Source organism: Piliocolobus tephrosceles, chromosome 16, assembly GCF_002776525.5.
Source record: "Piliocolobus tephrosceles isolate RC106 chromosome 16, ASM277652v3, whole genome shotgun sequence".
Taxonomy (NCBI): domain Eukaryota; kingdom Metazoa; phylum Chordata; class Mammalia; order Primates; family Cercopithecidae; genus Piliocolobus; species Piliocolobus tephrosceles.
The window spans coordinates 7,344,820-7,363,342 of record NC_045449.1 but is presented as its reverse complement, the minus strand read 5'-3'; the positions used below and the strand labels follow the sequence as shown (position 1 = coordinate 7,363,342).

The 18,523-nt window shown below is 54.8% G+C and overlaps 3 protein-coding genes across 6 annotated transcripts; all 3 read right to left on the bottom strand.

The window, feature by feature from the left end:
- Nucleotides 1–412: 412 nt before the first annotated feature.
- Nucleotides 413–4,737, bottom strand: SENP3 (SUMO specific peptidase 3). Of its 2 annotated transcripts, XM_026456309.2 has the most exons (6): nucleotides 4,283–4,633; nucleotides 2,759–3,481; nucleotides 1,679–1,918; nucleotides 1,476–1,587; nucleotides 957–1,104; nucleotides 413–827 (listed from the first exon to the last, which is right to left on the bottom strand). In XM_026456309.2, the coding sequence occupies exons 2-6, from the start codon at nucleotides 3,468–3,470 to the stop codon at nucleotides 762–764; spliced, it is 1,278 nt and encodes a 425-aa protein (XP_026312094.1). In that variant the 5' UTR covers nucleotides 3,471–3,481; nucleotides 4,283–4,633; the 3' UTR covers nucleotides 413–761. The 2 variants fall into 2 exon arrangements, with proteins under 2 accessions (XP_026312094.1, XP_026312093.1); XM_026456308.2 differs by having other exon boundaries at nucleotides 413–1,104; nucleotides 4,283–4,737.
- Nucleotides 4,738–4,943: 206 nt separating this feature from the next.
- On the bottom strand, nucleotides 4,944–8,326 carry TNFSF13 (TNF superfamily member 13). 2 transcript variants are annotated; one of them, XM_023193194.1, is made up of 6 exons: nucleotides 7,268–8,326; nucleotides 6,858–6,936; nucleotides 6,668–6,715; nucleotides 6,393–6,511; nucleotides 6,073–6,211; nucleotides 4,944–5,828 (listed from the first exon to the last, which is right to left on the bottom strand). In XM_023193194.1, the coding sequence occupies exons 1-6, from the start codon at nucleotides 7,523–7,525 to the stop codon at nucleotides 5,719–5,721; spliced, it is 753 nt and encodes a 250-aa protein (XP_023048962.1). In that variant the 5' UTR covers nucleotides 7,526–8,326; the 3' UTR covers nucleotides 4,944–5,718. The 2 variants fall into 2 exon arrangements, with proteins under 2 accessions (XP_023048962.1, XP_023048963.1); XM_023193195.1 differs by lacking the exon at nucleotides 6,668–6,715 and having other exon boundaries at nucleotides 7,268–8,271.
- Nucleotides 8,327–8,674: 348 nt separating this feature from the next.
- On the bottom strand, nucleotides 8,675–17,686 carry LOC111527042 (tumor necrosis factor ligand superfamily member 12). Of its 2 annotated transcripts, none has more exons than XM_023193192.1 (7): nucleotides 16,998–17,686; nucleotides 16,789–16,839; nucleotides 16,142–16,217; nucleotides 15,484–15,537; nucleotides 15,358–15,393; nucleotides 9,664–9,788; nucleotides 8,675–9,467 (listed from the first exon to the last, which is right to left on the bottom strand). In XM_023193192.1, exons 1-7 carry the CDS (start codon nucleotides 17,154–17,156, stop codon nucleotides 9,216–9,218), a joined length of 753 nt encoding a protein of 250 aa, XP_023048960.1. In that variant the 5' UTR covers nucleotides 17,157–17,686; the 3' UTR covers nucleotides 8,675–9,215. The 2 variants fall into 2 exon arrangements, with proteins under 2 accessions (XP_023048960.1, XP_023048961.1); XM_023193193.1 differs by having other exon boundaries at nucleotides 16,789–16,836.
- Nucleotides 17,687–18,523: the final 837 nt, after the last annotated feature.

Below are 18,523 nucleotides of genomic sequence, written 5' to 3'. Positions count from 1 at the left end.
GTAGCTGGCACTACAGGCACCTGCCACTACACCCAGCTAACTTTTTCATATTTTTAGTAGAGACAAGGTTTCACCATGTTGGCCAGGCTGGTCTCGAACTCCTGACCTCAGGTGATCCATCTGCCTTGGCCTCCCAAAGTGCTGGGATTACAGGGATGAGTCATTACACCCAAACTTGTTTTTTTTTTTTTTGTCTTTTTTTTTTTGGAGACAGAATTCTGCTCTTGTTGCCCAGGTATGAGTGCAATGGCATGAGCTCGACTCACCGCAACCTCCGCCTCCCAGGTTCAAGCAATTCTCCTCCCTCAGCCTCCCGAGTAACTGGGATTACAGGCATGCGCCACCATGCCCAGCTAATTTTGTAGCTAATTTTGTATTTTTAGTAGAGACGGGGTTTCTCCATGTTGGTCAGTCTGGTCTTAAACTCCTAACCTCAGGTGATCTGCCCACCTTAGCCTCCGAAAGTGCTGGGATTACAGGCACCAGCCACCATGCCTGGCGGCCTTTTTTGTTTTTTTTTAAACCTTGTTTTACAATAGGATCCCATCTCGATTCTTGGGGCTGGCCATAGGGAAAAAAACTAAATACTGGCAGAAAGGAAAACAACTGATAAATCCACGGCCAAGATTACAGATTTGAAATTAATACATTACCACTACCACCTCTCTCCCTGAAACAGAGACCCTCTCTATGTAAAATGAAAAGGATGAAAGGAGCTTAAAAAGCTGCTTAAAACTGCAGAAGTTCTTCTGGGTACTGACCTATCTGGTTGGGCCTACCTTTTCAGGGACTGTGTCCATGACCAGGTCTCCATACATGTTCATCACCTGGGGAGAAGATGGGAGGCAGCTTGCCATGGAGGGTGCGGCATGGGTACAGGGCTCCCCCATGCAGAGGGCCCCAGACACCCTGCTCCCTGAATCCCCTCTCAGGCCTGTTTCTCTACCCTTTCTCACCTGGTCATTGAGCCAGTTCTGTCCATACAAGGTCCCCAAGTCATCCATGGTCAGCACATGCCGCTTATAGGCCACTCGGAAGCCCCTCACCATGGCATTGCCTGGCATCCGCTGGTATGACTGGATCAGCTGCAACACCAGGCCCTTCCTGAGTAGGTCAAGGGTGGAAGGGTGGAGTCACACACAAGTTGATGCAGCTGGGGCACACAGAAATACCTACTACTCCCTAGAATACAAATTCTAATGACCCCCCTTTTTTGGGCTCATGATGGGTCCTTCCGAGGACCTGCGAAAGGCCCACTCCCCAGAAAGATGAACATGACTACTCAAGTAGAACATGTCAGGGTCCTAAGTAAAGACTCTCCCATCAGCTTCCAAGGACTCGGCACCTTGCCTGCAGAGTCCTCCCCTTCAGCTCTAGCTTCGTCCTCCCCCAAGTACAGCCCTAAAAGGCAGCAGTATTCTCTCTATGTCCCTGAGGCCCCAGCCCTCCTTTGAAGGAGGGCTTTCAAGCCTCACCTGGAAGGCGTGGAAAACTCCTGCTGGAAAATGTCCTCCAATTTCTCCACTACCTCATCAGTGCTGAGGGGTATGAGGCTGCCATACGTTTGAAGGAATTCGTCCAAGATGCCTGATGGAAAGGGAGAGAGGAGGGGTAAGGCCTCCAGACTCTACTTTAGGAGTCGGTGGAGGGAGAGGCTAGTTGCTCAAGGGCTCCTTACTCTGTACGCAGGTCACATGCTCCTCTCGCAGGGGGCTGTGCTGGCCGGCTTTCTCCCCAGGCCTCTCTGCCTCTTCTGCCATGCCCAAATCTGAGCCCTGAAAAAGCTCCTGGGCCACATGGTCCCCGATGCTGCACACATTGCTGATGAGGATGCTGGCATCAGGGGGTGCCAAGCTGCGCTCCCCTTCTGGCCCAGATGGTCCCCCAAAACCGTTGGGCAGAGTACATGAAAGGAGGCCTATAGGGCAGGGGAAATGGAATGGGCATGAGAGATTGGCCTGGGGGAAAGGACAATGGGATGAACACAGTTAACTCATGCACGCAAAGAAGACCACAAGAAGGATACACTGAAGCAGAATCCACCAATGTCAATCCCACTCCAAGAAACGGGGACCCCATAAGCATGAGATAAACATGTCCAAGAGATTCTACAGGGACGGAGAGAGTTCCTACTCATAGACAGAAGAAAGAAAAAGGATTAGCAATTAAGACATAAAAACTTCAGGGATATCTGTCACCACTATATGCCAAACACCTAGCATAGTACCCAGCATATTGTAAAGGCTCAATGAATACTTGAATATGTCACAAAGACGTAGAGAGCCTGAAATTGTTTGGCTGGAGTTCTCCAAAAGGGAAATATTATTTCACAACTGTAAGATGATGTACTCCACTACCGGGAGAGATCCCATCCCACCACTGTGGGAGTGGTACCCTCTGGAGATGTACACACAGGGGTTCTTATACTGAGAGGCCGACGAGGGATTTCGCGTGGACAGGATTTTTCTAAACCACAGCTCCCCTTTCTCATCTGCGCTCAAGACCACAGAATACCTACTTAGGGAATCTGTTTCCTAGTTCTGACTGGGAAACAGCCAGGCTCACTCCCAAGCTTACTTTCTGCTCAAAGTGGGGCTTAATGGAGACATTTTGCAGCTCTTCTGGAGCTGTCACTCTGCCATCTTACTTTCCTTAAGCCCAACTCTCACCATGGCAACAGGCTCCTGGTGCTCCAGGCTCTTATACCTCCCTAACCCCTTTCCCCCCACCCCCACCCCACACCCCTTTCCCACCTTACCCGAGTCAGGGTCCAGAGGAGACTTTGGAGTCCACCTGAGTCCATCTTCCTCCATGGGGGCCCCAGAGGGCACTGGTGGAGACCCTCTCACCCCATCCTCAGCCATGAGAGCACCTAGCAGACCCAGCCGGGGTGGAGGTGGCCCCCGGGGAGAGTCAAAACGACAACAGGGGGATGGCACCTGTGGCGTCGCACCCCCTTCCTGGGGTGAAAGATGGTTCTTGGGGTGTGCAAGGCCCCGCCGCCGGCCCCGGTGGCGCCCCCAAAGCTTCCAGTGGAATGTCAGCGAGGTGCTTTTTGAGTAGAGCAGCATCCGGAAGGCTCTCATGGCTCGACGGCGGCGCTGTGAGCAGGTTTTTCGATGAGTGGGGCGGGAAGGGCGGGGCCGCTGGGAGGTTCCCAGCTGACTCCATCTGGGGGGCAGCCTCCAAGCTGCCACTTCCTCCTCTTCATCTTCATCCTCCTCCTCCTCTTCTTCCTCCTCTTCACTTGCTGAGGCATCAAAAGAGGGTCGGGGTACCGGGAGGCGTCTGGCTGGCACTGTGGTCCCTGACCCAGGATCTGGCCCAAACCCTCCACCTGACTTGAGTCGGGGTTTGGGAGGTGGGGGCCAACGAAGACGCTCCCGCCTGGGACTTGAGTAAGCTGGGGGTATGCAGGGTCCAGGAGGCTCAGGCCCCCAGGACCCGGTCCCTTGTATAGTCTCTTTCATCTTCCAGTACCCTGAAAAACAAAGATCAAGAATATCAAAATCTAAGCATCACGCCAGCGCAGATCCTGCCTCTCTTCCTGGCCATGCCTCCTCTGGATTCAGATGCAAATAAAGAAAAGCGGAAAAAACGCAAAACTCCTAACTTAAGATCTTCCCAGTTAACGCGATCCACAAGGGGCCCTTTAGGGTCTGTGCCATCATCTCTCCCCAGTTCAGAGACAAGGGAAAATGGCTAAGCACCAGGCCTCAGAAATCTTATTTCTAAGATCCCCAGGCCAAACCCAATAGCAATGCCTGGTTCTACGTCTTTATTTTAATACCACCAGGGCTGTCCTTTGAGGGCCCAATGAGGGCAATTTCTTTCCTCAGGGACATGATAACCGTGGTACCTGAGGAGAATGCAACTTGCCCGTGGAAACTGTGGGCTGGAGTGGGAGACAGTTCTCTAACACCCTGGATGAACGGGGGGCGTGGGAAGGCTGCGGTCATCTCAGGTGCGGATGTCAGGGCTACGGTTCAGGGGTAGAGGCTGATGAACGGGGAAGCGCTTTGAAAGAAACTTAAAGAACCGAATCAAGGCGCTGGGACAGAACGGAGCGCACGAGCCAGGCCGGGCCAGCCCCCTCCTACTTCAGCCTCGGGGACCAGAACGCAACCCGGCACCAGTCCGGTCCCACGGGCTTGGATGGCTGGGCGCACACGGGCCTTAAGAAGCCCCTTTACGGGCCTCTGGGCCCCGGTTGGGTGGAAGCGAGGCCCAGGAATGGGAGAGGCCAAGGCAGGGCTGGGGGGAGGGGAGGGGGCGTCCTCACCGCGAGCGGGAAAGCCGGGCAGACGGGCCCGAGGGCGGGCGTCTCCGGCCTCAAGCTTCCCGGCTCATCTCTCCGGCGACGGCGGCGGCCCCGCCACTCCTGCTGTCTTCAGGCGCAGCCGTCTCAATTCAGGATTCCAACGCTTCTGGGCCGCGTGCCGCGCCGCCGAACACCCCACCGCGCCGCCTCTGGCTTCAGCTTCCACCTCCACCTCCGCCACCGCCACCGCCACCACCAGCACCACCGCCACCACCAGCGCCACCGCCGCCGCCACTCTCCCCCCCTCCTCCTCCTTCCCCTCCCGCGAGCCCCGGGCCCACCGGCAGTGGCGGCGCACAATTAGTACGTCACACCCGGCGAAGAGCGCCGGCGCGGCCACCAAGCGCCCAGTCCCGCCTACCCGGGGACGCCGGCGCCACGGGACCGGCCCGCCCACAGCGCTACACAGGGCTGCGCCTGCGCACTTCTGCCTCCCGGCCGCGCGTGATGTTCCAGCCACTTTCCCTTTTGCGCCGCGCTCTGTCTTCTCCGCTCTCGCCGGCCTGACCCTAGCGGCGCCCCCAGTACCTTGGTCCGGCGCGGGGCGCGCCACAGGAGAGCTAGGAGGGCGGGAGTTCCCCGTATGAGGACCGGGCTGAGGCGAGGCAGTGGGGGAAATGGAGCCGGGGTATCATTCATTCTCTTTTATTTAACTTTAAGCAGGGCTTGATCAGAAAGAAGAGCTCAGAGGAGTGAGGCAACACCAACACCAGGGCGTACGATACATCCGAGGCTCCCCCGACACCAGTTCCAGCCCGGAAGGGCTTGGAATGGCCTGTCACGCCGGGGCAATGGAGCGCATGAAAGCCAAACCTTGGGACCCGAAGAGTAATTTGACTGCGAAGGCACCGTCCTCGTCGGGCACCCCCTGTAGACGGGCGCATAATAGATACATCTTTGGAGATAGTGATGGAAACTGGGGTCCGATATTTGGAGAGAATGACGTAGGATAAGGCATCTTGTGGGGTGAAGAGGCAGAGGGCACCTGGAGAGAGGTGTGGCATGGAGAACCAGGGGTTTTCCCTAGCAGAGGGCGGCTTCGTGGACTTCGGCCAACCGGCAGGTGCTTCCCTCGAGCGGCCGCTAGATGGTGGTGCCGTTCTGGATGCTTCCAGTGATCCCCGACCAGGTCTGGACAATGCCTGGCGCCCGTCCCCCGCCCCTCATCTACACACAGGCAAGAATTCGGAGCTCCATGGGGGACAGAAGCAAGATATCCGTAAAATCAAAGTCTAGGGGGTGGGAATGAAAAGGGAAAAGTGAGGAACCGGGAGCCAAACCCAGGAAGACGCCGGTGTTCCTGCACATTCCCTCTCCTTTATATGCTCAGCTCTTGGCTGTCTCCAGTATGTACCCACCCGGGTCTTCCAAGCTGGGAGCCACTTTTTATAACACAATCACAGTTTCACAAACCCCAGGAAGGTTCCATGTGGAGAGAGGTTAAGTTTCGCCCTTGCCCGGGGAATTATGACACTTAAAATATCCCCTTGGTGTAAATGGAAGACACCTGAGAAAAGAGAGAAAGTAGATTCGCAGTGAAGCACAGCCATCCAGATGCCCTGTTTCCCCCTGCCTTTCCAGCTCCACCGTTCCTCTACCTCCTGTAAGGACCCAGGCATTCTGCACTTCACTCCTCAGAGTGAAGAGGCCCGCCTCTGTTTAGGTTTCCAGCCTCCCTCCAATTGGTAGCTCCCTGCACTGCTACCCCCTGTCAGAGATGTCCTGCTTTCGGCTGCCCACACGGCTCTCACCTGCGCTATAGCAGCTGTTGTAGGCCCGGTCCGGGTGGGAGGGCATACTTCTTATACATCGGAATAAAATCTCTTGCTTTCCTTGGCCTTCTCGAGACACCACCTGACCCATGGTGAAAGTCACGTCTTGAAACAGGACCTGGCAGGGAAGGGAGGTGTTGAAGAAAACAGGATGGCCTGGCTCAGTTCTGGGAGGCCTCAGGAGTGATAACGAGGGAAGAAAGAAGGGTCTGCTAGGTTTGGTATGAATAGAGGGGTCAGGAACCCTCAGTATCGGGCCAAAGAGGCCCCCTGTGAAGCTCAGAGTGTGGCGGGGTTACCTGGCTATACAGCAGATAAACTCCAGCATCCCGGATTCGGACACCATATCCTTGGGCCTGTAGGCCTCTCCCACGCCTAAGAGCTGGTTGCCACATCACCTCGGTCACATCGGAGTCATCTGGAGGTGAGAAGTGTGTCAGTCAGGATTTCTTGGCACTCAGATGCTTTTTGGTTCTTCCCCTTTCACCTATAAGAACCCCTTGAGCCCAAGTGCCAGCCCGAGAGTTGCTGGTTATTGCCCCTCCCCAAAGCCATTATTTAAAATAGTGCTAACCCTTGGAGGTGGCGTTAATGGGAACCAGGTGCAGGACCGAGTGCTGCGCTGAGGAGAGAAGGAGGGAATCTCAGCCATGTCCACTTTTCCCCGTTGTGCTGTTGGCAGCCTCCACCCTCACCCTGACTCGGGCTTACAGTCCCCACGCTGCTGCACACCTCCCACCCCTGCTGCACCCTGGAAGCCTCACTCTTCTGTTTTTGGGTGAGCACTGCTCTCCTTTTCCGGGATCTCTCCCCATTCTCCCAGGCTTCCAGGGCATCGGAGCTCTGCTCGTGGAAAGAGGGTCAGGGTTAGATTAAGATGCAAGAGTCCCAGCCAGCCTTCCTTCCCAGCCCTCCCCTGCCCCCGAAATGCCTCAAATCTCTCATGCACCTTTTCCCAGCAACCCTGCGTGTTGGTGCTGGCTGCCCTCCAGGATTTGTTAGGTATGAGAAGCATTAACCTTTAACAGTTTCCTTTTCTGGAATGGCCGCGCCCCTGACTTCCAAACCGGAGACCCTCTCTTGTACCCCCTTGAAACTTTGCAGACCAGGAGGCCCAGAGACCCCCCCATGCTAACCATCCTTCTCTCCCAGACACCCTCTTCCCCTCACTCACCTGCTCCGGGAGACTCTGCCAGGGATACCCTTCTCCCTTCTGGGAGGGCCCTCCTGTCCTCTGCAGCCGGCTCACCTCTCTCCTGAGGCTCTGCAGCTCTGTCTGTTGAGTCAGCAGAGCCATGGCACAAGCCACAGCCCCCAGAGCTGCACCCCAACTCAACCAGAGGGCAACCGAGAGTGCCGGCTCTCTGACCGGAACCCCCATGTTGCCTGGAGGCCCTTTGGGGGCTAGCGAGAAAAGAGATGAGGCTGGCATGAGCTGGGGACCTTGCCAACAGCTGTGGCTTCAAGAGTGGGGTAGCAAGGAGGTGGCGGGGCGGGTAGGGGTACGGGCAGTGGTGCAGAAGGGAAGAAGGTTGTTACGCAAGGAGAAATAAAAAGGAACTTGAGAATAAAAAGGAGGGAGGAGGAAAGCAAGCTAAGGGTACTGTTAGTGCTCCTGGCACTCCGTCGTGGGGCCAATGTTGCCTTGAGACCCTCCACCCTCCCTCAGCCTCAGGAGAATTAGGTTCCAGTCCCTCTAGGAAGGACGGGGCTGCCAGTGACACCCAGGAGGAACAGCCAGTGCGCAGGAACCCTAGGGCGGCCCCAGGGTTGGGGGAGGGAAGGTTGGCTGGCTAGAGGGCATGGTGCCAGGAGCAGGATGGGGGGCCAAGCTGGGCAGTGGCCAGGGTCAGGGCAAGGGTGAAAGACCCTCTGGCTCAGGCACAGCAGAGATCGCTGGGGCAGTTTACTAGGGGTAACTGAAGGTGGGAAAGGAAGGGTGGGCTCGGTGGGGAGGAGAACCAAGGGCACGGAAGCAAGAAACTGGCTGAGTTCTGGGGTTAAGGCTGGGCCGGGTGTGTTGGAATAAGGCCTGCACTACTCCCTGTGCTGAACTTGGCAAGCAGGACTTCCTGTTTCCCGAGAAAGGCTCTTACATAAGGCTCTGGACGAAGAGACAAAGCAGCAGCCCCAAGCCCCCCGGCCACTGCAGGATTCCTCCCCGGCACACAGGGTTCCAGGTTCCCGTGTGCTTGCTGACTCTGAGCCCCTCCTCCAGGCTGGCTCCTGCCCACCCCACCTCCCAGCAAGGGCCTGTGCCAGCACCTGCTGAATGTCCTGAGGCCACCAAGAGGAAGGGCCCCTGCTCCTCCCAGCCAGGGAGGGATTCCCCCGGAGGAGGAAGTCCGCCTCCTAGGGAAAGGAGGCCGCTTCTGCTGTACCTTGGGCGGACGATTGATTTTTTCCTGGGCAGTGTGCCTTTCTACCTCTGCTCCCACCTGGGGGTTGGAGGCATGGAGGTCCCCGCTCCCAAGCCTGAACATCATCCTGGAATTCCAGCTGTGCGGCTCTGCAACGTCCCCCTTTCCATGGCCCCCATCTACCTTAGGAGTGTCCCCTGAGCCCCAATAAAGAGAGAGACTATGACTTATTCTATTTAATATCCATTTATCAACATTTTGTCACAATAATAATAAAAATAATATCTGTTTTAAAAATCCACAGGGAATTCTCAAGGGAGGAGCTTGTCTTGTTTCTCGCCCCTCACATTTGGGAACTCCTGGCCTAGGCCCAGTCTCTTTGGCTTCCTGCCGCCAGGTCCAGCCCCTCTCAGTGCCTGAAGTGGGGTCTTGTGGACCCATCCTTGCCCACAGAGTACAGTGAACACAATGCCCTGGGGGTCTGTGGCCAGGGGGAGTCGAGATCACTGGGGGCCTCAAAGGGTCAGGGATTGGGGAGCTAGTGAGGTGGAGAGTGGGCGGTGGGGGGCGTTGTAAGATAAGAGTGGGAATACTGTATTTGTGTGGGATGGAAAACATGTGAACAGGCCCAGGCAGCCTCTAGAGGGAGGGGCAGGTCTGGAGCAAAGAGCAGCTGAGGGTGGGGCACAAGGGACTGGGGTGCCCAGATAGCTGCCAAGGGGAGCCGGCAGCCTGGGACGACTGCGGGGAGACCAGGGCCCCTCAGTGAACCTGGAAGAGTCCGAAGTAGGTGAGGAAGGGGGCAGCCTTGAGATGGGCCCAGGGGAGGGTGCGGATTCGCAGGGAGGACCCTGGCCGCAGAGCCAACAGCCCAGACACCTGGCAGAGGCGAAGCTGGGGCCCGAGGGAACTCGCTGCAGTGGCTGAGAATTCCTCCAGGCAGCGCAGGGCCAGCACGCCATCCACCAGCAAGTCCAGCTTCAGGTAGACAGCCTTCCCCTCGTCAAAGTGCACCTGGGGTGGGGACAATAGGCCAAGTCCAGGCCTCTGCCTGCCCTCGCCTCAATTTCCAATTTCCTCAGTGACGCAGGCATCCCATCCCGCCCAAACCCCGACTCACCCTCCCAGCCTTGTAGCTGGTCCCCCACTCTCCTGGCAAACCCTTCGCCACTCCCTTACTGCGTTACCAATGCAACCAGGCGGGGCTTACCTGACAGTACAGGTAGTAGAGCCCAGCCCGGGTGACTATAAACTCCCCGATCTGGCGGTTGTAGCGCAGAGGGCTGGAGCTGTTGATTCTGGCTTCCTCCCAGCCACTCACTGTCCCGTCCACACCTGAACACAGATGCTCAGAGATAAGGAAATGTCTCTCTACAGGACTCCCCCACACTCCCCCGGGATCCATTGAGCATATGAACATTCAGTGCCCACTTTACCCAGAAGACACATAGATCACCCCGGGCAAGGGAGGATCCATCCCCTATGGCACCCACAGTTGACTAGGAAGTTATGTGAAAAAATCTAATGTATATGGCCAGAGACATTCAGGGCAGATTGTCACCTGCAGTCACTTCTGGGGAGAAGAGTAGAACTGAAGGAGAAGTATGAGGGGGTTTAACGTTTGACTTCATGGATATCTATATTATTTGCTTCTTTTATGTGGAGGATGTAAACATACATTATTTGAATTAGTACAACTAAAAATAATAAAATGACACCCAAATGTCCATCAACAAAATGTCTATCCATATAATGGAATATTATTTGGCCATAAAAAGAGTGAAGTACTGATACACGCTATGGCACAGATGCACCTTGAAAACATCATGCTCAGCCAGGCACAGTGGCTCACGCCTGTAATCCCAGCATTTTGAGAGGCCAAGGCAGGCGGATCACCTGAGGTCGGGAGTTCGAGACCAGCCTGGCCAACATGGTGAAACCCCATCTCTACTAAAAATATAAAAACTAGCCAAGCATGGTGGCAGACACCTGTAATCCTAGCTACTTGGGAGGCTGAGGCAGGAGAATTGCTTGAACCCAGGAGGGGGAAGTTGCAGTGAGCCAAGATCACGCCACTGCACTCTAGCCTGGGCAACAGAGCTAGACTGTGTCTCCAAAAAAAAAGTGATGCTCACTGGGCATTTTTATTTCCACCGATGGATTCCCATAGCCCGTGCTCTCAGAGTCTCCAGCACTGAAGTTTCCTTCCCTTCCTTACCCTGCCAACTGCGCCATCCGAACAGCAACAGCCCCTCAAACTCATCTTGACCAGTGCTGAGCTGACTCCCCTCATCCCACACTTGCTTTACTGTCTGTTTTCCACATTTGGCTTCTGGTGGCTTCTGGTCCTGCCACCGGGGGATACTCAAGCCTCCCTCTCCTTTATCCACATCATTCATCGATCAACAGTTCCTATCAATCCTGCCTCCTAAATAGCTCTCTCCCCTGTCTCCCCCGTCTGCTGCCTCCGTCTGCTTTTCACAGCATTCTCTGTTTCCATTCTGGCTTCCTCCAGTTTATTCCCTACACAAAGCCACAGAATGAGTCTCTTAAGATGCAGATGTAAGCCCACCTCGCCTTCCTCCTTCCGATGGCTCACCTCAGAATAGTTCCCACATGCCGCCGTGTGGCCTGGCTTCTGTCTCCAGCCTTATCCCCATCTCGCTCCTCCAGCAATTTCTGCTTCTGCCATGCTGAACTTAAGAGTCCCCCAGCCTCATTATGCTCTGGTCAAACCCGGGGCTTTTGCCCCAGGGGCTGCTTCTGCTTCCACCCACCGTCCTTGACCCCTTGCCTGTCTTGTCTTACGCTCCTGCTTCAAGGCCCAGTGGCGCCTTGCAATGTAGGGAGGGAATCCCTGACTCCACAGCCGTGTCTGTCTTCCCATGTGTTGCCTAGTATCTTTGGCCACTTTCATTACTGTTTTTGTCACATTCCACTGTAATTACAATTTTTTTTTTTTTTTTTTTTTTGAGATGGAGTCTCACTCTGTCGCCCAGGCTGGAGTGCAGTGGCGCAATCTCGGCTCACTGCAGCCTCTGCCTCTAGGATTCAACTGATTCTCATGCCTCAGCCTCCCGAGTAGCTGGGGTTACAGGCACGTGCCACCAAACCTGGCTAATTTTTTTCTTTTTTTGTATGTTTGTAGAGACACCATGTTGGCCAGGCTGGTCTCGAACTCCTGACCTCAAGTGATCCACCTGCCTCGGCATCCCAAAGTGCTGGGATTATAGGTGTGAGCCACTGCACCCAGCCTGTAATTACAAATTTATATGCTTGTTTCCTCTCCTAGACAGTGACTCCTTAAAAATCAGTCTGAGGCTGGGTGCAGTGGCTCACACCTGTAATCCCAGCACTTTGGGAGGCTGAGGCGAGTAGATCATGAGGTCAGGAGATTGAGACCGTCCTGGCTAACATGGTGAAACCCCATCTCTCCTAAAACATAAAAAAAATTAGCCAGGTGTGGTGGCAGGTGCCTGTAGTCCCAGCTACTCGGGAGGCTGAGGCAAGAGAATGGCGTGAACCCAGGAGGCAGAGCTTGCAGTAAGCCAAGATTGCGCCATTGCAATCCAGCGTGGGCGACAGAGCGAGACTCCGTCTCAAAAAAAAAAAAGATGGGGGGGTCTGGATATTAGTTGCTGTGGGCACCTAGCCTGGCCCCTAGCAAACAGTAGGTCTTCAATGCATGTTGAGTCAATGAATGAATGAATGTCTGGATAACTGCCAAAATAAGTGGTCTATACAGAGGGGAGGAAGGCTGACCTGGGCATGAAGAGTAGGGAGGGCAGAGAAGAGAGGACGTTCCTAGCTATGGAGCCAGTCTGAGCAAAGGCTGCTTGTAGCCAAAGGCCATGGTGTGCCAGAACCATGGAGGGCTTGCCTGGTATCATTTGTCTCCAGCCACAAACCTCACCTGGACATTCTGTCCTGCCTGGCAATCTTACATTCCCACACGAAGCTTGCTTTCATAATCAGCAAGATGAGATTTTGTACCATTTCTCCTCAAATCTCCTGTCTCCGTCTCCCTAGTTGTCCAGAGAACCTAGAAGTTATCGAGCAAAGGCTCCCTCATCTCCCCCCAGCAAATCTACAAACCCACCTGTTCTCTTGTGCTCCTTTGACCCTCTGGTAATGGTGGGAGATGTGTCCTCTCTTCTTTCTGGAAACTTCCCTTTCCCCTTTTTGGATGTGGCCCCTGCATGGACCCCTCACCCCTGCACCAGCCACCTCGCCTTTCATGCAGACCATGTCCAGTACACAGGCACATTCTAGCTGGGTTCAAATCTTGGCTCCACCACTTAGTATCTCATGGCCTCAGACAAGTTGTGTAACCTCCATCTGTAAAATGGAGGTAATTAGAGTATCTTCCTTTTAGGGCTGGTGTGAGGATTAGATAAGACCAAATACAAGTGCCAGACACAGTGCCTATCTCAAGAAAGCCCTCAGTATGTGTTAGTTCAGATAAAAATAGTATTATTCACAGAACTAAACTTTTCCTTGATCCACACAACCCTCCACCTGCTGGCCTATTTCTCTGCTCCTTGTTACAGAGAAACATCTAAAAAGGCTTGTCCTAGGCCAGGTGCAGTGGCTCATGCTTGTAATCCCAGCACTTTGGGAGGCTGAGGGCGAATCACCTGAGGTCAGGAGTTCGAGACCAGCCTGACCAACATGGAGAAACCCTATCTTACTAAAAATACAAAATTAGCCGGGTATGGTGGCGCATGCCTGTAATCCCAGCTACTCAGGAGGCTAAGGCGGGAGAATTGCTTGAACCCAGGAGGCAGAGGTTGTGGTGAGCCGAGATTGCGCCATTGCACTCCAGCCTGGGCAACAAGAGCAAAACTCTGTCTCAAAAAAAAAAAAAAAAAAAAAAAAAAAAAATGTTGTCCCAGCCTCCAGTTCCTTATTTCTCATTTTCTTCTCAACCCAATGCACACTGCCTTCCTGTTCTAACTATGCCACTGAAACCACCCTCCTTAAGGTCAGCAGGACTTTCACATTACCAAACCCAGCCATCATTTCTCTATTCTCATTTCATGTGATCTCTCAGCTGCATTCAACACAGACAGCCACATCCTCCTTGAAACAGTGGTTTCTCTCAATCCAGGATGCCACCCGGCCTGGGTTTCTTCCTCTCTGTCCGGCTTCTTCTCAGTCTCTCTGGTTTTCCCCTCAGCTCCACTTCGAGACGCCCAAGAGCCTCAGGGCTTCATTCGTGGAGCCCTTCCTTCTCCTGGCGTCTCATCCAATCCTGTGGCTTTAAATGCCATCGATAGGCCGGGCACAGGGGCTCACGCCTGTAATCCCAGCACTTTGGGAGGCTGAAGCTGGCAGATCACCTGAGATCAGCCTGGCCAACATGGTGTCTCTACTAAAAAATACAAAAATGAGCTGGGTGTGGTGGCGCCTGCCTATAATCTCAGCTACTTGGGAGGCTGAGACAGGAGAATCACTTGGACCCAGGAGGCAGAGGTTGCAATGAGCCAAGATTGCACCACTACACTCCAGCCTGGGTGACAGAGCGAGACTCTGTCTCAAAAAAAAAAAAAAAAAGCCATCCATATGGCCATGACTCCTGGCTTTATCCGTCCTGACTTAGCCTGAGCTAGTCGACAATGTCCAGTCATCCATTTGTGGAATTTACTTTATTGTCATTTATCCACTTGTTTATTTTAGACATCTCAACATTAATAATTATCTTATATACTTCCATCTATTTCTTCCTTGGTCAACCCCTTTTTAGGAAATGGCATCATTCTTCCCAGAGATACCCAAGTTAAACATCTAGAAGCCAGCTGGGTGTGGTGGCTCACGCCTGTAATCCCAGCACTTTGGGAGGCTGAGGCGGGCAGATCACTGGAGGTCAAGAGTTTGAGACCAGCCTGGAAAACATGGCGAAACCCTGTCTCTACTAAAAATACAAAAATTAGCTGGGTGTGGTGGCACACTCCTGTAATCCCAGCTACTTGGGAGGCTGAGGCAGGAGAATCTCTTGAACCTGGGAGGTGGAGGTTGCAGTGAGCTGAGATCGCACCGCTGCACACCAGCCTGGGTGACAGAGTGAGACTCTGTCTTAAAACAAATAAAAAATCTAGAAGTCATCTGTGATTCCTCCCTTTCTTTCATTCTTCACCTCCAACCCATAAGTCAGTAATATCTTCAGGTCACAGGCTGAACCCATCCACTTCTCACCATCTCTGCTGTGAACCCCTCGGCTGAGCACCCCTCATGCCCCCCTGCCTCTCACAGTGGAAGGGCGTTCTGGGTGAGGGGATGGTATGTACAAAGTCCAGAAGAGGCACACCAGGAGCAGGGGTGTCAGCCCAGCACGCATGAAGACAGCATAAGAGTGCAGGGAAATTAGGTTGAGACCAGACCACGAAGAGACCGGAAGCCATGTGGAGAGCCAATACCATAACAAAGGTGAAGTTTAGGGGCTCAGCATGGCAGCACAGGTCGGATGGAGTGGAGGGGTGCGGAGGGTGTGGAGTGGGGAAGGAGCAAGAGGCTGCGTTTGAGGTCCTGAGGTCACGGTGCTGAAGTAGAGGGTGGGGTAGAAATGGAAAAGATGAGCAGACACTAGCAGCATTTTGAGAAAAAGATCATCAGGACATGGAATATGGAGGAGAAAAAAAAAGAATGAAAAGTGCTTCCTGGAGAAGAAGGAGGGCTGAAGGAGAGAGCTGGGGCAGTGATTCGCTGGGGGACCTGGGCAGAGTTCTGGGGAAAGGCAGGGGTGTTTCGTGGGGTCGCGTGCCTGGGTCACAGAGAGAACCAAGACCTTCATGAACTGGCTTCTGTGGTTCTGAGACTGATGGCAGGGAGAGGAGTGGGAGGTCAAAGGTTTTGAGGGGCCCTTTCCCCAGGAGGCCAGTGCTGTTGGAGGGGGATGGGGTCTCACCCGCCTGCGCTCCATCCTGTCCAGGTCGTGGATGAACTGTAAAGCACAGGAAAGGGTTGATGAGACCTGCCCTGCCCCTCTGCCACCTGCCCCTCTTCTCCCGGGTATGGCTCACCCATCACCCACCTTCATAATGGGCTGCGATCGCTCTTCGAGCCCGTGTTTTCCGGCCTTTAGGTGCTGAGGATCAAGGAAAGACAGATGAACAAAGCGGGCCCTACTGGGGGTCCCAGAGCCACTCTCCCAGCCCCGCTCCCCTCTCAGGGAGCCTGGCATCCTTATTCTTGTCCAGACTCCTGGTCTTAGAATCTCAGGCCTCATCTTCCTCGGTAAATAGAGTGACTATAATTTGTCATCCACACGGGGATACTTCTGAGAGCAAAACAGGAAGCTGCTACTAATCATACTGAGATAACAGGTGGGGGCCAGGACAGTTGCATGCCGACTTGGACACGTGGTCATTAGGCCACCCCATCATCCCATTCCTAAATCTCTTTGCCTACTGGGGTCCAGGCCTCCGACTCCCTAGCCTAGTCTCCATCAGGATCCCAGTAGTTCTTCTAACTCATGGCCACCCCGCCTTCCTGTTTGGGGTAGGGTCTGAAGGAGGACATCCATGTGACAGAAGAAGCTTCACAGGAGGGCGAGAATCCCTCGGTTTGAGTCTTGGCTGCTTAGCTGCGTGACTCTGAGCCTCCTTTCACCCTCCGTGCCTCAGTTTCTCCCTGTGGATAATGGCTTTTGCTCTGCCCACTTCCTGAGGTTGGGACAGAGGGATACTCACCACTTCTGCGAGGCCGAACTAGTCGGTTCAGGAAAGGCACAGGATCCCGGCTTTCTTCTGTCTGGGGATTCAGTTCCTAGGGGAATTAGGGCAGTGTTCAACCAGAGACTCCCAAAGATATAAAGTGAGACAGATGGGGCCTGCCAGGAGAGCCACCAGCCAGCAATAGGCACAGAAGTCTTAGGGACAGATTAAGCCCCTCAGCCCACTACAGCTGGGGCCCCGGGGAAAGGCGAGGTTGGGAATCAGGCCCCAAGTCTCACCCTTTCCTCTAGACTAGCTACACTTTCCCACCCACACACAACCAATGCAGACCCTGCACTCAACTGACACATTGCACACACGCCCACACCCAGTCACCAAGCACAGAGGATACGCACCCTGTACACAACCACACCCCTCTTCCACGCAGACTCACATATCTCATACATCCAGGTCACCCCCAGCCAATAAACACCTCAGACTCAGGTGGCACAACCCCAGCACAAACCCCTCACACAGAATTGTCACCACGCACACACACCCCTACAGACACACACCCTGCACACACCTCGTGTGCTGCTGGCACAACTGCACACACCTGCAGCCTCAGCTGTGCACACTTCCCATGGCCCAGCAGCCTGCAGACTGCGCCCACGCCCACTCACCAACGGGTCCTGGTCTTCCTCTGCCACCAGCTCCTCCTGGGCAGGCTCCTGCTGGGAAGGAGGCAGCGTCACCCTGTGCCTCTCCACCTGACATCTCGACCTCCACCCATCCTCCCTTCCCCTTGCCTTCAGCCCACCCGGCCCCCAGCGGCCCCTCTGCAGTCTCAGCTCCTGATGTGCCCAAGAAAGGGTGCGCAGCGGGGCCTCACCTGGGCGGACAGCGATGCCCGGCTCCCCAGGCTGACCACGGCCAGCAGGAGGCCGAGGCAGGCCAGCGCCAGGCCCAGGCCCAGCGCGAGCGGGACCAGCAGGGCGGTGCCCGGCTCCCCCCGGCGCCCCCTCCGCCTCTGGCTCCGACGGGCGGCCATGGGGGCGGGGGGCTGTGCCTGCCTCACCGCCCCCCCATCCCGGGACCCGAGGGATCGGGGGAGGGGGAGCCGGCGGGCGGATCGGGCTGGGGAGAGGGAGGGGCAAGGGAAACGGGGCGGGAGGGGGCGCTGGGGACAGGAAGCCGGACGCTGTGTGTGATTAAACTCCGAGCCTCTGGCTGGGCGCTGTGCGCGCAGTGGACAGAATGGGCGCCCACCCGACCTCCGAGCGCCCAGCCCGGGCGTGCACCACCAGGGCGAGATCCGATGTGTGCGGCTGCGGCAGCGACGGGGCTGTGCGTGTGCGGGCACCTCCTGCGGGGAGGTAGGGAACTCAGGAAGGCCTGTTGGTTCAGATTCTTCTGTGTCCCTGTGTCTTCAGCGATAAGGACGCTCCTTTCCTCCAGGTGCAGGGAGGGCACCTCTGACAGGAGGCTATTATTTGCTGCTTCAGGAAAAGGACAGGGAGTTCCAGGTTGTACCACCTGGTTCAGGGAAGAAGGGCAGGAGACGGTAAGAAAGACCCTTCAGCTTCTGCTGTTTTCTCAAATTCCTTCAACTTAAAACACTCACTATGACGAGGTGCATCGTTTGGGGTAGCACGTTCTGAAGCCCATCATTACCAGTGATGGCCAAGCATCTGAGGAGGACCAGCAGCATGCAAAAGACAGACCAAAATTGGTCCGGCACGGCGGCTCACGCCTGTAATCCCAGAAGGCCAAGGCTGGGGGCCAGGAGTTCAAGATCAGTCTGGGCAACAGCAAGACCCCATCTCTACAGAAAAGTTTAAAAAAATTAGCCCACACCTGTAGTCCCAGCTACTCAGGAGGCCGAGGTAGGAGGACTGTTTGAGCCCAGGAGTTTGAGGCTGCAGTGAGCTGTGATTGCAACACTACACTCCAGCCTGGGCAACAGAGCCTTGTCTCAAAAAAGAAAAAGACCAAAATTGGCCGGGTGAGGTGGTTTGCACCTGTAATCCCAGCACTTTGGGAGGCCAAGGCGGGTGGATCACGAGGTCAGGAGTTCAAGACCTTCCTGGCCAAGATGGTGAAACCCCGTCTCTACTAAAAATACAAAAAAAAAAAATAAATTAGCTGGGCATGGTGGCAGGCACCTATAATCCCAGCTACTCAGGAAGCTGAGGCAGAGAATTGCTTGAACCCAGGAGACGGAGGTTGCAGCGAGCCGAGATCACACCACTGCACTCCAGCCTGGGCGACATCTCAAAAAAGAAAGACCAAAATTAACAAACAAAATTTGACATTGGAGGAAACAGATAATTCAGGAAACGGAGTACTACCTAATATACTTAAAGAGAGCTGGGCATGGTGGTGCTTGCCTGTATTCCCAGCTACTCAGGCGGTTGA

What these genes read in the sequence shown, in the direction of transcription:
- TNFSF13 (XM_023193194.1), bottom strand. Translation starts at nt 7,525, where the DNA reads ATGCCAGCCTCATCTCTTTTCTCGCTAGCCCCCAAAGGGCCTCCAGGC. An exon ending in GGCAGAGTCTCCCGGAGCAG is followed by an intron (nt 6,937 to 7,267) that starts GTGAGTGAGGGG and finishes TTCCACGAGCAG; the next exon opens with AGCTCCGATGCCCTGGAAGC. An exon ending in GCTCACCCAAAAACAGAAGA is followed by an intron (nt 6,716 to 6,857) that starts GTGAGGCTTCCA and finishes TTCTCTCCTCAG; the next exon opens with CGCAGCACTCGGTCCTGCAC.
- LOC111527042 (XM_023193192.1), bottom strand. Translation starts at nt 17,156, where the DNA reads ATGGCCGCCCGTCGGAGCCAGAGGCGGAGGGGGCGCCGGGGGGAGCCG. An exon ending in GGGCATCGCTGTCCGCCCAG is followed by an intron (nt 16,840 to 16,997) that starts GTGAGGCCCCGC and finishes CCTCCTTCCCAG; the next exon opens with CAGGAGCCTGCCCAGGAGGA. An exon ending in AGGAAGACCAGGACCCGTTG is followed by an intron (nt 16,218 to 16,788) that starts GTGAGTGGGCGT and finishes TAATTCCCCTAG; the next exon opens with GAACTGAATCCCCAGACAGA.
- SENP3 (XM_026456308.2), bottom strand. Translation starts at nt 3,470, where the DNA reads ATGAAAGAGACTATACAAGGGACCGGGTCCTGGGGGCCTGAGCCTCCT. An exon ending in TCCTCTGGACCCTGACTCGG is followed by an intron (nt 1,919 to 2,758) that starts GTAAGGTGGGAA and finishes CCTGCCCTATAG; the next exon opens with GCCTCCTTTCATGTACTCTG. An exon ending in GAGTTTTCCACGCCTTCCAG is followed by an intron (nt 1,105 to 1,475) that starts GTGAGGCTTGAA and finishes TGACCTACTCAG; the next exon opens with GAAGGGCCTGGTGTTGCAGC.